This window comes from Oncorhynchus keta, chromosome 20, assembly GCF_023373465.1.
Source record: "Oncorhynchus keta strain PuntledgeMale-10-30-2019 chromosome 20, Oket_V2, whole genome shotgun sequence".
Taxonomy (NCBI): domain Eukaryota; kingdom Metazoa; phylum Chordata; class Actinopteri; order Salmoniformes; family Salmonidae; genus Oncorhynchus; species Oncorhynchus keta.
Genome location: NC_068440.1, coordinates 24,095,457 through 24,113,442, shown reverse-complemented (window position 1 = coordinate 24,113,442; position 17,986 = coordinate 24,095,457). Strand labels below are relative to the sequence as shown.

The window sequence follows — 17,986 nt, the reverse complement described above, 5'->3', positions numbered from 1 at the left end:
AATCTCTACAGCTGCACTAGTCTCACCATGTCCTCATCATGACGTGACCTCAGCAAGGGGAAAACGACACGTACAGACGCTAGCTATCATGATCACCTCAGCAAATGTTTGTTTGTTGCCGTCTTGGGACAAAACTCAGTGGTTAAAGAGAATCTTAATTTATTTTACCTTGATTTAAACTAGGCAAGTCAGTTAAGAACTAATTCTTATTGACAATGACGGCCTAGGAACAGTGGGTTAACTGCCTTGTTCACGGGCAAAACGACAGATTTTTACCTTGTCAGCTCAGGGATTCGATCTAGCAACCTTTCGGTTACTGGTCCAACGCTCAAACCACTAGGCTACCCTGCCGCCTTAATGGGATCACCAGTATAAAAAGAGGATACAATAATAAATGATATAAAACCAGTTTGGTCGACTCACCGCTGACTTTGACTGGGGGGCTCCTGACCAGTGGACTGCTGGACAGGCTGGTCAGAACCATGGCAGCTGTCACCTTGTCCATGTCCACTTCCTCCTCTGACTTCCTGTTAAAACAACAACAGAGAATATTACTGTGCATGAAAACACAACAACAACAAACAGATAATGTGGCTGTATCTGAAATGACATCATATACAGCTCTGACCCAAAGCACGTAGCCTACATTGGTAATATGGCACAGCAATATAGTGCAATTTCAGATTCACTGGGCACGCCTCAAAACCATTCGTCAACTCCCCCTGTGAGACCGTGATATATTGGTTAGCTCATTAATACGATCCGGCAACCTCTTTGTTCTACGTTGATGTCACCGGCGCCGTGTCTCTGACAAATAACAGAGACGCTGAATGTAAACATCACCATGCGTCTCTAATTGGCGTGAATTCACCAACGCAATGGATTCATCTCTTAATCCACCCCGCTGTACTCCCGCCACACACACACGCACGCACACACACGCACACACCGTGCGTGCGCGTGTGTGTGTGTGTACGTAGATAATGCCACCAGGCCGTCACTTTGGACAGCTCATGATTGCAGTCCCTCATATCTTTAAATGGATGAAATATTGTAGATTTCACCAACACAGTAAATATGTAATCTAAATCTAGTAAATCTGTAATGTATGTGCACACACACAGAGCAGTCTAGTGGTTATGATATGGGGAGATAATTACAAGCGATGGGGAGATGACAGGATTGAGAAAATTGTGAAATTCACGCACTTATTAAGAAAACACGCGGTCACCCCTACTGCCTATGGTCTGGCAGACTCTCTATAAACACAAATGCATATTTTCTAAATGATGCCTGAGTGTTGTCATGTGCCCCTGGCTATCTGTCAATTTAGAAAACAAGAACATTTCGCTGTCTGCTTTAATAGAAGGAATTTAAAATTATTTATACTTTTAATTTCAAAACTTAAGTATATTTTAGCAATGACATTTGCTTTTAATACTTAAGGATATTTAAAACCAAATGTTTTTAGACTTTTACTTAAGTATGACTATTGGGTACTTTTTACACTGAAGAACACTAGAACTTCATCCTCTCTCTTATTTGAAGATTCCATTTTTGTATTTACCTAAGTTACAGGTATTTTTGCGAGCCAATGCTAACTCGTGTTAGCGCAAAGCAGAAGTAGAAAAGTAGTAAGCATTCTCATTTGACTCTGGGTAAGTAGAAAAACGTCTTAATTGCCAGAAACTCACAGTATCCCTTTAAATCAGAGTAGAGCTGTGAACCAAGCAGTCTGCCTGCCCTGCTAAACTGGCAGGGGGGGATATCACAGGGTTTATAACAGCCTGTACTCCAGCCCACTGCCCCTCATTAGCAGACACAGGGTTAGGTCTACCCCCCTCATTGGGGTTTGGTTGGGGGGCAGGGGGTAAATGGGAGAGATGGCCATCAGCCAGAGAGAAGCAGTCTGTCTACAGTCTGATGACATCTGTTGAACTTACACTGTTCCACCAGACAGACAGATGTGCTAACAACTTTCTTGTGGTTGACTGACTGTCCAAACTCTAGAAGACAAATGGCTTAGTAGGGTTGGCAGGGTGGTGGGAGAAAGGCAATCTGAGTGAAAAGGAGAGAGAGAGAAACCAATACCTATCCTCCTTCCCACTCACCAGACATCTGTGCCTTTGTCTTTAATGGTTCCATTGAGGAACCACTCATTTACATTACATTTAAGTCATTTAGCAGACGCTCTTATCCAAAGCGACTTACAAAATGGACAGCCAGCACCCTCCTTGCCCTGTTCCCTGTCCCAGCCCGGGATGTTTCCAGTTTCTGGAACACCACCGGGTGTTTCTATAACACCACCGGGTGTTTCTATAACACCACCGGGTGTTTCTATAACACCACCGGGTGTTTCTATAACACCACCGGGTGTTTCTATAAGACCACCGGGTGTTTCTATAAGACCACCGGGTGTTTCTATAAGACCACCGGGTGTTTCTATAAGACCACCGGGTGTTTCTATAAGACCACCGGGTGTTTCTATAAGACCACCGGGTGTTTCTATAACACCACCGGGTGTTTCTATAACACCACCGGGTGTTTCTATAACACCACCGGGTGTTTCTATAACACCACCGGGTGTTTCTATAACACCACCGGGTGTTTCTATAACACCACCGGGTGTTTCTATAACACCACCGGGTGTTTCTATAACACCACCGGGTGTTTCTATAAGACCACCGGGTGTTTCTATAAGACCACCGGGTGTTTCTATAACACCACCGGGTGTTTCTATAAGACCACCGGGTGTTTCTATAAGACCACCGGGTGTTTCTATAAGACCACCGGGTGTTTCTATAAGACCACCGGGTGTTTCTATAACACCACCGGGTGTTTCTATAACACCACCGGGTGTTTCTATAAGACCACCGGGTGTTTCTATAACACCACCGGGTGTTTCTATAACACCACCAGATGTTTCTGGAACACCACCGGGTGTTTCTATAACACCACCAGGTGTTTCTAGAACACCACCAGGTGTTTCTGGAACACCACCAGGTGTTTCTATAACACCACCAGGTGTTTCTGGAACACCACCGGGTGTTTCTATAACACCACCAGGTGTTTCTATAACACCACCAGGTGTTTCTGGAACACCACCAGGTGTTTCTGGAACACCACCAGGTGTTTCTGGAACACCACCAGGTGTTTCTGGAACACCACCAGGTGTTTCTGGAACACCACTAGGTGTTTCTATAACACCACCAGGTGTTTCTGGAACACCACCGGGTGTTTCTATAACACCACCAGGTGTTTCTATAACACCACCAGGTGTTTCTATAACACCACCAGGTGTTTCTATAACACCACCAGGTGTTTCTATAACACCACCAGGTGTTTCTATAACACCACCAGGTGTTTCTATAACACCACCAGGTGTTTCTGGAACACCACCAGGTGTTTCTATAACACCACCAGGTGTTTCTGGAACACCACCAGGTGTTTCTATAACACCACCAGGTGTTTCTATAACACCACCAGGTGTTTCTATAACACCACCAGGTGTTTCTGGAACACCACCAGGTGTTTCTATAACACCACCAGGTGTTTCTATAACACCACCAGGTGTTTCTATAACACCACCAGGTGTTTCTATAACACCACCAGGTGTTTCTATAACACCACCAGGTGTTTCTATAACACCACCAGGTGTTTCTGGAACACCACCAGGTGTTTCACTTTGGGTGTAAGAATAATAACCCATTGTGTTACAGACGATTTAGCGCAACATGTTTCGTTGGCGATTGTCCTGTTTGATTGAATTGTTTCAGCCTCTTTCATTCTTTAGCAACAGGTTATTAGCAGGTGATAAAAGACTATCGAGAACCACAGGAATCCCAAACAGACAGAAATAAAAGACGAAGTTTGATGGGACATAACCAGCTCCGTACTGTACAGTGGACACACTAGCCATCTCCTCAGATGTACCGCATCAGAAAACAACATGGCTTACATTAACACGAGTCTCTTCCTGCATGTCTAAAATGAGTTTGGCTAAGACCATTTGAACACTGACTCACGACGCGTACTGTAATAGTTCTGTGAACTCATGAACATTTGCTTGTATAACTAATGACAAGTTATCTTCTAAACACCACTTACTGTTGTTGTAGTTCAGCTAACTTAACTAACCAATGACAATTAAACGAGAGGTTTTGATTCAGAACAAACAACCGTTTCTCTCTTTAGATAAGACGTGACGTGGGGAGTTTGACATGGAACATAAGTACAGACATTCCAGGTATAATGTGTCTCACACACACACACACATATCTGGAAACTTTATTCTCCGTGTCATCGAAAACCATTACTCAAAAATAATGAAGCCAATTTAACTATCTGCCGGGAATTCCCCCCAAACTCTGCCTTGTGAGAGCCCTCCTTCCTATTGCTACACACAACCTCCCTCTCACCTCTGAGAATGAACTCTGTTTTGCTCTCTCTCCTACCACTCAACTCTGTTTTGAGCTGGGTGTAAAACAGGGAGAGGAGAGCAGGGGGCCACAGAAGAGGGGTATTTGGGGCTCCAGCGGAGGGTTAGAGGGGGCTCCCCAGTCTCTTTGATGTGGGCGTAGAGCGGGGCAGCTCATCTTTAATGACAGTTGCTGGCCTATGACGCTCATTTCCTCTTGAATAATTGACTATAAATCAGACACCTCCTGCGAAAAGCTAAACACCTTCCAATCTCTCTCCCCCTCTTATCTACTCGGATGATACTTCTATCGTCTGTCCACACACGCACACATACAGCACAGATCTATGAATGACATGGGGCAAGGACATGAAGGACATTAAGACTAACCTCCCACCACACACGGAAGAGATGCATTCCACACAAAGGCCATGCCTTCATCTCACAGGGGTTGTGGATAAGAAGAGAGCGAGAGCATTCTGTTTTTTCATTACATTTTCTGTGTGACTTCCACATCAGATCTTTCCTCCTTTCATTTGAGTTAGTGTGTTTAGCAGGTGTGTTTTTGCGTGTCACTGTCTGAGTGTGCATGTGAACATGCGTGTTTGTGCATGGGTCTGTGTGCTTATAGTCTGATGCTTTAAGGGCACTGTTACAGCCTTATCTAAAATGTATTTTAAAATAAAATAAAAAAATCACAATCTGCACACAATACCCCATTACGACAAGGCGAAAACAGGTTTTTAGAAATGTTTGCAAATGTAATAAAACAGAAATACCTTATTTACAGTATTCAGACCCTTTGCTATGAGACTGGAAATTCAGCTCAGGTGCATCCTGTTTCCATTGATCATCCTTGAGATGTTCCTACAAATTGATTTGAGCCCACCTGTGGTAAATTCAATTGATTAGACATGATTTGGAAAGGGACACACCTGTATATATAAAAGGTCCCACAGTTGGAAGTGTAAAAACCAAGCAATGTCAGAGCAAAAACCAAGCAATAACGTTGAAGGAATTGTACATATAGAGCTCAGAGAAGGGATTTGTGTTGAAGCACAGATTTGGGGAAAGGTACCAAAAAATGTTCAAGATCACACTGGCCTCCATCATTCTTAAATAGAAGAAGTTTGGAACCACCAAGACTCTTCCTAGAGCTGGTCGCCTGGCCAAACTGAGCAATTGGGGGAGAAGGGCCTTGGTCAGGGAGATGACCAAGAACCCAATTGTCACTCTGACAGAGCTCCCAGAGTTCGTTCCTCTGTGGAGATGGGAGAACCTTCCGGAAAGACTTTGCAGCACTCCACCAATTTATAGGGCCTTATGATATCCGTGATGCGGAAAACGCAGACGGGATCGCAGAATTTGGTAATAAAAATGGAATCAACTGGAAAACGTGGAATATTGCAGAATTTTCCATATTTTGGCTGAATTTTTAAAAATTATTGTAGTAACCTAAATTATTTCATAATTGTAAGATTACAGACGAGTAGGCCTAGAGAATTAATTCCGTTTTCCGGGGGGTCAGTCGTGTGTGGGACTCTTACGTCACCTCAATACTTGGCTGTCACTTTGAGAATCATGTTCGAAGAGGCCAAGTCGTCGAAGAGGCCATCTGAGACGCCCAAGTCGTCAAAAAAACAAAAAAAGTTGACCCTAACCCCTAAATTCAGAGCAGAGCAATACCCAACGAACCATCGAGTCAGACGATAAGCTCAACGAACCATCGAGTCAGGCGATAAGCTCAACGAACCATCGAGTCAGGCGATAAGCTCAGCGAACCATCGAGTCAGGCGATAAGCTCAGCGAACCATCGAGTCAGGCGATAAGCTCAGCGAACCATCGAGTCAGGCGATAAGCTCAGCGAACCATCGAGTCAGGCGATAAGCTCAGCGAACCATCGAGTCAGGCGATAAGCTCAACGAACCATCGAGTCAGGCGATAAGCTGTTTTGAAAATTATGTCAATATACTATTGATTGGACCCGTAAAAATAAGTGTGTGATGACCACTTAAAGTCTAAAGTCCATGTGAAGAACAAGGAAAAGTACCGTGTTAGCCAGAACATGCCTCTTCAAACGACCATTACTAGCGCATCAGCAGATTCAAGACGAATAGCATATCGACCAAACAATCGACCAGTCGACTAAATGGGGTCAGCCAAGTATGTTTGTTAGCTAGCCAGACAGTTTTAGAGGAATGATTCCATAAATGTTTCAAATTAACTGTCAATATTCCATTCAAACAATGCAGTCAATCCACAGCCAGACACTGGCTGAAAACAGTTGATGATAGGACTGAGACAAGTTGGAAATGCAACAAGTACTGATATTGTATTTAATTTAAATTATTTCACCTTTATTTAAACCAGGTATGCCAGTTGAGAACAAGTTCTCATTTACAACTGCGACCTGGCCAAGATAAAGCACAGCAGTACGACACAAACAACACAGAGTTACACATGGGATAAACAAACGCATAGTCAATAAAAAATATAAAGTCTATTTACACGGGATAAGACAGACAAACACACACGTCCGACTGCTACGCCATCTTGGGATTTTATCACATAATAACACTCACAGCTTTCTGAGAAAACAAAAATGGAGACTGGTCTGTTTACATATACTGTATTTTACATGCCATTTATACAGAGAATTGGTATAAAACCTGTATAAACTGTATTTAGGATTATATAACAATATTTTAGGTTGACAATAATTCCATTGCACAATGTCTGATACATCACGTCTTACTTTTTCCTGCATCAGTAAAAAGGATTACGACTCTGCCATTCATTCATATTAGACTGGTTTCCCAACTAACAATAAGGAATCGGCCCAGAAGTGGCCCGATGCAAATTTAAATAAATGTATACAAAATTACCCGATTTAGCCATTTTAAATATTTATATTATACATTTAATGCATACAAATTATACCCATCCACCCCCAAAAAAATTACGTTGGAGGAAACAGCGTACACCTGGTGACTGTGTCGGTGTGCATGCGTCTGACCCGCTGGCATGGGTATCAAACTAGAATCTGTAGCAACACAGTTTGTACTGCGATGCAGTGTCTTAGACCGCTGCACCACTCAGGAGGCTCCATCCAGTGTTTAATGCTTATCAATTGCCTTCACAAAGTATCAAAATACTAAAATACCAAATTATGATGATCAACTCTACAAGCAACACTAGACTATATTATTATGGTGGGAGATTTTAAAACGGTCTTAAATACATCTATGGACCGTAAAGGAGGAGCATCCCGTGCATCCCGCAAAGACGGAGGTGTTGCTAATATTTACGATAGCAAATTTCAATTTACAGAAAAAAATGCAGTTTTCGTCTTTTGAGCTTCTAGTCATGAAATCTATGCAAACTACTCAATCACTTTTTATAGCTACTGTTTACAGGCCCCCTGGGCCATATACAGCGTTCCTCACTGAGTTCCCTGAATTCCTATTGGACATTGTAGTCATAGCAGATAATATTCAAATTTTTGGTGATTTTAATATTCACATGGAAAAGTCCACCGACCCACTCCAAAAGGCTTTCGGAGCCATCATCGACTCAGTGGGTTTTGTCCAACATGTCTCTGGACCTACTCACTGTCACAGTCATACTCTGGACCTAGTTTTGTCCCATAGAATAAATGTTGTGGATCTTAATGTTTTTCCTCATAATCCTGGACTATCGGACCACCATTTTATTACGTTTGCAATAGACCCCAACCAAGGAGCATCAAAAGTTGTGCAATAAATTCTCAGACAACACAAAGATTCCTTGATGCCCTTCCAGACTCCCTCTGCCTATCCAAGGATGTCAGAGGACAAAAATCAGTTAACCACCTAACTGAGGAACTCAATTTAACCTTGCGCAATACCCTAGATGCAGTTGCACACCTAAAAACATTTCTCATAAGAAACTACCTCCCTGGTACACAGAAAATACCCGAGCTCTGAAGCAAGCTTCCAGAAAATTGGAACAGAAATTGCACCACACCAAACTGGAAGTCTTCCGACTAGCTTGGAAAGACAGTACTGTGCAGTATCGAAGAGCCCTTACTGCTGCTCGATCATCCTATTTTTCTAACTGAGAACGGCTTTCACTTCAGCAGTAATACATTCATTAACTTCTTTGAGGAAAAGATCATGATCATTAGAAAGCAAATTACGGACTCCTCTTTAAATCTGCCTATTCCTCCAAAGCTCAGTTGTCCTGAGTCTGCACAACTTTGCCAGGACCTAGGATAAAGAGAGACACTCAAGTATTTTATACTTTGTACTATATCTCTTGACACAATGATGGAAATAATCATGGCCTCAAACTTCAAGATGCATACTGGACCCTATTCCAACTAAACTACTGAAAGAGCTGCTTCCTGTGCTTGGCCGTCCTCTCTCTCTATCCACCGGCTGTGTACCAAACTCACTAAAGGTTGCTGTAATAAAGCCTCCCCTGAAAAAGCCTAACCTTGACCCAGAAAATATAAAAAACTAAATCGGCCTATATCGAATCTTCCATTCCTCTCAAAACGTTTAGGAAAAGCTGTTGCGCAGCAACTCACTGCTTTCCCGAAGACAAACAATGTATACGAAATGCTTCAGTCTGGTTTTACACCCCATCATAAGCACCGAGACTGCACTTCTGAAGGTGGTAAATTACCTTTTAATGGCGTCAGACCGAGGCTCTGCATCTGTCCTCGTGCTCCTAGACCTTAGTGCTGCTTTGGATACCATCCATCACCACATTCTTTTGGAGAGATTGGAAACCCAAATTGGTCTACACGGACATGATCTGGCCTGGTTTAGAGCTTATCTGTCGGAAAGATATCAGTTTGTCTCTGTAGATGGTTTGTCCTCTGACAAATCAACTGTAAATGTCGATGTTCCTCAAGGTTCCGTTTTAGTACCACTATTGTTTTCACTATATATTTAACCTCTTTGGGATGTCATTCGAAAACAATGTTAACTTTCACTGCTATGCGGATGACGATGACACACAGCTGTACATTTCAATGAAACATGGTAAAGCACCAAAATTGCCCTCGCTAGAAGCCTGTTTCAGACATAAGGAAGTGGATGGCTGCAAACTTTTACTTTTAAACTCGGACAAAACAGAGATGCTTGTTCTAGGTCCCAAGAAACAAAGAGATCTTCTGTTGAATCTGACAATTAATCTCGATGGTTGTAGAGTCTCCTCAAATAAACTGCGAAGGACCTCAGCGTTACTCTGGACCCTGATCTCTCTTTTGACGAACATATCAAGACTGTTTCAAGGACAGCTTTTTTCCATCTACATAACATTGCATAAATCAGTAACTTTCTGTTTAAAAATGATGCAGAAGAATTCATCCATGCTTTTGTTACTTCTAGGTTAGACTACTGCAATGCTCTACTTTCCGGCTACGCAGATAAAGCACTAAATAAACTTCAGTTAGTGCTAAACACGGCTGCTTAGAATCCTGACTAGAACCAAAAGAAATTATCATATTACTCCAGTGCTAGCCTCTCTACATTGGCTTCCTGTTAAGGCAAGGGCTGATTTCAAGGTTTTACTGCTAACCTACAAAGCATTACATGGGCTTGCGCCTACCTATCTTTCCGATTTGGTTCTGCCGTACATACCTACACGTACGCTACGGTCACCACACACAGGCCTCCTAATTGTCCCTAGAATTTCTAAGCAAACAACTGGAGGCAGGGCTTTCTCCTATAGAGCTCCATTGTTATGGAATGGTCTGCCTACCCATGTGAGAGACGCAGACTCGGTCTCAACCTTTAAGTCTTTACTGACTCCTCACTTCAGTGGGTCATATGATTGAGTGTAGTCTGGCCCAGGCGTGTGAAGGTGAACGGAAAGGCTCTGGAGCAACGAACCGCCCTTGCTGTCTCTGCCTGGCCGGTTCCCCTCTCTCCACTGGGATTCTCTGCCTCTAACCCTATTACAGGGGCTGAGTCACTGGCTTACTGTTGCTCTTTCATGCCATACCTAGGAGGGGTGCATCACTTGAGTGGGTTGATTCACTGATGTGGTCATCCTGTCTAGGTTGGCGCTCCCCCTTGGGTTGTGCCGTGGCGGAGATTTTTGTGGGCTATACTCAGCCTTTTCTCAGGATGGTAAGTTGGTGGTTGAAGATATCCCTCTAGTGGTGTGGGGGCTGTGCTTTGGCAAAGTGGGTGGGATTATATCCTTCCTGTTTGGCACTGTCCGGGGGTATCATCGGATGGGGCCACAGTCTCTCCTGACCCCTCCTGTCTCAGCCTCCAGTATTTATGCTGCAGTAGTTTGTGTCGGGGGGCTAGGGTCAGTTTGTTATATCTGGAGTACTTCTCCTGTCTTATCTGGTGTCCTGTGTGAATTTAAGTATGCTCTCTCTGGCATGATGACTCCTTGCTATCCCCAGTCCACCTGGCCGTGCTGCTGCTCCAGTTTCAACTGTTCTGCCTGCGGCTATGGAACCCTGACCTGTTCACAGGACGTGCTACCTGTCCCAGACCTGCTGTTTTCAACTCTCTAGAGACAGCAGGAGCGATAGAGATACTTCTAATGATCGGCTATGAAAAGCCAACTGACATTTACTCCTGAGGTGCTGACTTACTGCACCCTCGACAACTACTGTGATTATTATTATTTGACCATGCTGATCATTTATGAACATTTGAACATCTTGGCCATGTTCTGTTATAATCTCCATCCGGCACAGCCAGAAGAGGACTGGACACCCCTCATAGCCTGGTTCCTCTCTAGGTTTTGGCCTTTCTATGGAGTTTTTCCTAGCCACCGTGCTTCTACACCTGCATTGCTTGCTGTTTGGGGTTTTAGGCTGGGTTTCCGTACAGCACTTTGAGATATCAGCTGATGTAAGGGCTATATAAATACATTTTATTTGATTTAAAGGAAATCACACTAGAAACTCTCACCCTCAGGCACTTAAGGAAACCATGAATGCCATGGATACATTGGAATTAGTGGATATATGGAGGCCTAAATACCATGACCTAGTGAGATATACATGACAGAGGCTTAATCAAGCTAGTTGTCTTGATTGTTTTCTGATGTCATTCTCTCTGGCACCAAAAGTTAAACAAAAAAAAGTGTTGATAGGTGACAGAATGCGGTCAGACCATCACATAATTGGCATATATACTACTTTTAGAGAATTTCCACATGGGCAAGGATATTGGAAATGTAATCAAACCCTACTGGATGATAACTTGTTAGGATAGGATAGAATCATTTATAACTGATTTTTTCTGACATAATTGGTACAGCAGATTACCTTATTGTATGGGACACTTTTAAAATGTGCCTTTAGAGGTCACACAATTCTGTACTCATCTCTAAAACAAAAGCAATTTAGGTCAAATGAGTCCATATTAACAAAGGAAATTGAAGGACTAACAGAACAGATGGATAGCAATAAAAACTGTACTATAGAGGCACATAATAAGTTAGAGGAAACACAAAAAGAAACGGAGGAACTTATTCAAGAAAGATCCAGTGTAATATATTATAAAAATAAAATTAACTGGATGGAATACAGGGGAAAGAAATGCACCAAATTATTTTTCAATCTTCAACATAGAAATGCTACAAAAAAAATTTTTACTGAAACTTGTTACAAATGATGGAGCCACTCATGATTCACCAAATGATACTTTGAAAGAGGAAGTAAAGTACTTTAAGAATATATGTTTTCAATTCAGTCTCTTCCATCTTCACTAACCGAAGCTAACTGTATGGATTTTTTCCCTATTAATAATGTTAAATTAACATATTTACAGAAAGATTCATGTGAAGGCCAAATTACAGAGGAGGAACTTCTTAGTGCAATTAAATAATTTAAGTCTGGGGAAACTCCAGGGTTGGATGGCACACCAGTTGAGGTATACCAAACTGTTTTTTGATATACTCAAGAGGACCATTACTTGCTTTTTTTAACCACTCCTATATAAACAGTAGATAACTGGACACGCAACAAGAAGGTCTGATTTCATTATTACTGAAACAGGATCCAAGCGGAATATATAGATTCGGTCCATTAAAAAAAATGTAGGCCTCTTACACTTCCGTGTTGCGATGCAAAAATTATAGCTAAATGCTTGGCGCATTGAATTAAAAAGGTTTTGTCAGATATCATTCATCCTAATCAGAAAGGTTTTTTACATGGACGATACATTGGAGATAATATAAGACAAGTACTGGAAACAATAGAATACTATGAAATATCGGTGAAACCAGGACTGTTTTTCGTAGCTGACTTTTAAAAGGCTTTTGATAAAGTACGACTGGAGTTTATATATACCTGCCTGGAATATTTCAATTTCGGTGAATCGCTTATAAAATGGGTTAAAGTTATGAATAGTAACCCTAGGTGTAAAATAGTATATAATGGCTACATCTCAGAAAGTTTTAAACTGTCAAGGAGAGTAAAACAAGGTTGTTCACTATCGACATATCTATTTATTATTGCCATCGAAATGTTAGCTGTTAAAATTAGATCCAAAAATAATATTAAGGGATTAGAAATTCATGGATTAAAAACAAAGGCATTGACATTGTAGACTGATGATTAATGGTTTCTTTTACAACCACAATTATAATCCCGCCACATCCTCAGAGGATCTAGATACTTTTTCTAACCTCTCTGGAAAACCAAGTGTATTGGATCACTAAAAAAGATTCAACTTTTACATTGCTGTGTAGTTTACCAATAAAATGGTATGACAGGGATGTGGACATACTCGGTATACGTATCCCCCAAAAATGAATGATCTCACTCCAACACATTTGAATAGAAAGTTAGCAAAAATAGATACGCTCTTAATACCATGGAAAGGAAAATACCTGTCTATTTGTGGAAAAATCACCCTGAATAAATCTTTAGTCACATCACAGTTTACCTATTTGCTTATGGTCTTACCTAAACCTAGTGACCTGCTTCTTAAATTATATGAGCAAAAAATATTCAATTTGATATGTAAGCCAGTCAAAATTAAAAGGGCCTATTTATATAATGACTATGAATTCGGAGGGCAGAAATAATTAAATATTAAAGCATTAGATCTCCCACCAAAGGCATCAGACATACAAAGTTAATACAATACTTAAATCCGAAATGGTTCTCTAGTAAATTAGTAAGAATGCCTGCCCCCCCATGTTCAAGAATGGCCTCTTTCCCTTTATTCAGATTACTCACTTTCGGGTTATTTGAACAAAATAATCTCCAAAATAAAGTGTTTTTTTAAAGCCTTAGAATTTATTATTTTTTTTTAATCCACCTGAAAAGACAGAACAAATAATACAACAAATATTATGGTTAAACTCAAATATAGTAATTGATAAAAAAAATTAAAAAACATATTTTTCGATAGTAGGTATAGGTATAATAGGTATAATCTTTGTAAATTATATCATAAATAGGACTGGTGGACATCAGAAATAGAGGAAGGCCAGAATTAAAAACAAAAAATAGAACTATTGTAAAATAGATTGTGTCTGTAAAATGTCTATAGTATGTATAAACTAAAGGTAGAAGCCTACGTGTTATTGTTTATTATCTTACTCCAATTGGGGGAGGGGTGGTAGAGTTTGCAGGTTATAATACAATTTATTAAAAAATGAACTAAATACAACTTAAACAGGACTACATTTTTTACATTTAAACAAATGTTAAATTAAAAAAAAAAATTATCACAGAAACAATGAGAAAATATGGAAAAATAAATACATAATGAAGTGTTAATTATATAAAGCAGCCTGTGTAATCATCTGCCAGAGAGTAACCACAATCAGCCCGATCCCCAAGTAATACATTTGGGGCAGATAACTCTCACCGGAATCGGCCCGAGCTCATTACTGCATTTAGAGACAGTACCCTACCAGTGAAACCGAAACACACATAGTTGAGTTTCTTTACATGTACCTAATGTTTGCCTTTGCCTTTCATAGTTCTCTATGAAATGATTGCAGGCTGAAATGATTCATGAAATGGTTATGAACACATTATCGTCAGTGTATTTCCTTCTCCGGGAGAAGAGACCAAGAGATTGGAAATTCAGTTTCCCCTCTGTGCAAACGCACAAATGACTGTTTTACTAGGGGGCGAGAGCTGTGTGTGTGTGCTGAGATACCCACAGGCCATTACAGAACACTTAGAGTGCTGGGATAGCCTATCCCACCTCTGTCAGGGCCGGGTAAGGAAAGATTAATGCACTCATTACCTTCCAACTTATATTACAGTCAACCGGGCCTCCTCTCCCCAGTCAACCGGGCCTCCTCTCCCCAGTCAACCGGGCCTCCTCTCCCCAGTCAACCGGGCCTCCTCTCCCCAGTAAACCGGGCCTCCTCTCCCCAGCCAACCGGGACTCCCCAGCCAAGCAGCCAACCAGACCTCCCCTCCCCAGCCAATCACTGCCTCTATCTCAGCTCTCTGTTGACATGTGGAGGAGCATTCTGACTGAACACAAGCCTGGTCTTTGTTCTTGGTCCTCCTCTCTCCAACCCCCCTCCCTGTCTCTGCAGGCAGGTCTGAGAGGCTCCTAGGCGTGCGGTGTGGCTGTGTGCGTGGAGCGGCGTTGGTAGACTGCGTGGGCTGCTCTCTGCACAGGCAGCACACAGGCGCTCAGCTTCACACACACACACACAGAGAGTACGGGGTCTCACGAGCCGGAGGGTTACTGACGGTCAGCCTGGGAGAAGTTTGAGGCAGCCCTGACCATCCCACACAGTGGCTGGCAGCCGACCAAATCCTCCCTCCCTCCCTCCTCTATCTCTAACACATAAACACAGAGAACGGAGTCACACACACAACTCAAGAACACGCTCTCAGGCACGCACACACACGTAAACATGACCTTTTCAGTTCTCTATGTGGACCACTGAGCAGCAAGACACACACGCACGTTGTCCACACACACACACACACACACACACACACACACACACACACACACACACACACACACACACACACACACACACACACACACACACACACACACACACACACACACACACACACACACACACACAGAAACTTAAGCTGTCAGTGATAATACTGGATCTCCTTGTTGACTCACTAATCAGACTGCTCACGGCAGGAGGCATCCCAACATAGTGCACTACATAGTGAATAAGGTTCCATTTGGGACCGTGTCATAGAGCAGACCAAACACAGACAACTCCACCGTGACTACCCTGTTCACATCTATATAGGACGTGACTATATGCCTCTCTCTCTGACGTAGATGTTTCCCTCTATTTTCACGTGTGTGTTTCTTCATGTCTATTTTCTTCTCTCTTACTCACTCTTTCTAGAGATGTATACAGTAGTTGCCTACATACTAATGGGGAGATGTCTATTTTCCCAGGCAACAGAAACCATTGAAAAAAAGACAGCCCACCAGACTTTCAGCTGCTGCGGCCCAACTTGGTGGTGGTGCGATTACACACACTCAGGAAGAGAGACTTAACACTTCCCCTGCCTGATCACACTAGGAAGAAAGAGAGATGAGGTGGAAACTGAGCAGCACTTCCTAACCTCCAGCCAAATCTATGAACATAGAGACACGTATTTCCCTCAGATTACACAGATAGACAAATCATTTGAAAACAAACCTAATTTTGATAAACTTCCATATCTATTGGGTGAAATAACACAGTATGCAATCACAGCAGCAATACAGTGCCTTGCGAAAGTATTCGGCCGCCTTGAACTTTGCGACCTTTTGCCACATTTCAGGCTTCAAACATAAAGATATAAAACTGTATTTTTTTGTGAAGAATCAACAACAAGTGGGACACAATCATGAAGTGGAACGACATTTATTGGATATTTCAAACTTTTTTTACAAATCAAAAACTGAAAAATTGGGCGTGCAAAATTATTCAGCCCCCTTAAGTTTATACTTTGTAGCGCCACCTTTTGCTGTGATTACAGCTGTAAGTCGCTTGGGGTATGTCTCTATCAGTTTTGCACATCGAGAAACTGACATTTTTTCCCATTCCTCCTTGCAAAACAGCTCGAGCTTAGTGAGGTTGGATGGAGAGCATTTGTGAACAGCAGTTTTCAGTTCTTTCCACAGATTCTCGATTGAATTCAGGTCTGGACTTTGACTTGGCCATTCTAACACCTGGATATGTTTATTTTTGAACCATTCCATTGTAGATTTTGCTTTATGTTTTGGATCATTGTCTTGTTGGAAGACAAATCTCCGTCCCAGTCTGAGGTCTTTTGCAGACTCCATCAGGTTTTCTTCCAGAATGGTCCTGTATTTGGCTCCATCCATCTTCCCATCAATTTTAACCATCTATCTTCCCTGTCCCTGCTGAAGAAAAGCAGGCCCAAAACATGATGCTGCCACCACCATGTTTGACAGTGGGGATGGTGTGTTGAGGGTGATGAGCTGTGTTGCTTTTACGCCAAACATAATGTTTTGCATTGTTGCCAAAAAGTTCAATTTTGGTTTCATCTGACCAGAGCACTTAATTCCACATGTTTGGTGTGTCTCCCAGGTGGCTTGTGGCAAACTTTAAACAACACTTTTTATGGATATCTTTAAGAAATTACTTTCTTCTTGCCACTCTTCCATAAAGGCCAGATTTGTGCAATATACGACTGATTGTTGTCCTATGGACAGAGTCTCCCACCTCAGCTGTAGATCTCTGCAGTTCATCCAGAGTGATCATGGGCCTCTTGGCTGCATCTCTGATCAGTCTTCTCCTTGTATGAGCTGAATGTTTAGAGGGACGGTCAGGTCTTGGTAGATTTGCAGTGGTCTGATACTCCTTCCATTTCAATATTATCGCTTGCACAGTGCTCCTTGGGATGTTTAAAGCTTGGGAAATCTTTTTGTATCCAAATCTGGCTTTAAACTTCTTCACAACAGTATCTCGGACCTGCCTGGCGTGTTCCTTGTTCTTCATGATGCTCTCTGCGCTTTTAACGGACCTCTGAGACTATCACAGTGCAGGTGCATTTATACGGAGACTTGATTACACACAGGTGGATTGTATTTATCATCATTAGTCATGTAGGTCAACATTGGATCATTCAGAGATCCTCACTGAACTTCTGGAGCGAGTTTGCTGCACTGAAAGTAAAAGGGGCTGAATAAATTTGCACACCCAATTTTTCAGTTTTTGATTTGTTAAAGTTTGAAATATCCAATAAATGTCGTTCCACTTCATGATTGTGTCCCACTTGTTGTTGATTCTTCACAAAAAAATACAGTTTTATATCTTTATGTTTGAAGCCTGAAATGTGGCAAAAGGTCGCAAAGTTCAAGGGGGCCGAATACTTTCGCAAGGCACTGTATGTGACCTGTTGCTACAAGAAAAGTTATTGTAGATCTCCTGTGACTTCTGAGTGTAATGTTTACTGTTAATGTTTTTATTGTTTATTTCACTTTTGTTTATTAACTAGTTCACTTGCTTTGGCAATGTAAATATGTTTCCCATGCCAATAGAGCCCTTACATTGAAGTAAAGGGGAGAGAGAGGAGTAGAGAGAGGAAGAGGGGTCGAGAGAGAGAGAGCGAGAGAGAGAGAGAGAGAGAGAGAG

General features: G+C 42.0%; 1 protein-coding gene across 2 annotated transcripts in view; it reads right to left on the bottom strand.

Annotated features, from left to right (window-relative positions):
* LOC118398985 (zinc finger protein 704-like) overlaps nt 1-17,986 on the bottom strand; it is a 112,099-nt gene that overhangs the window by 21,715 nt on the left and 72,398 nt on the right. For both annotated transcript variants that reach the window (XM_052472469.1, XM_052472468.1), the window contains exon 3: nt 424-527. In XM_052472469.1, coding sequence (XP_052328429.1) covers nt 424-527 — 104 coding nt within the window. The remainder of the gene's footprint in view (nt 1-423; nt 528-17,986) is intronic.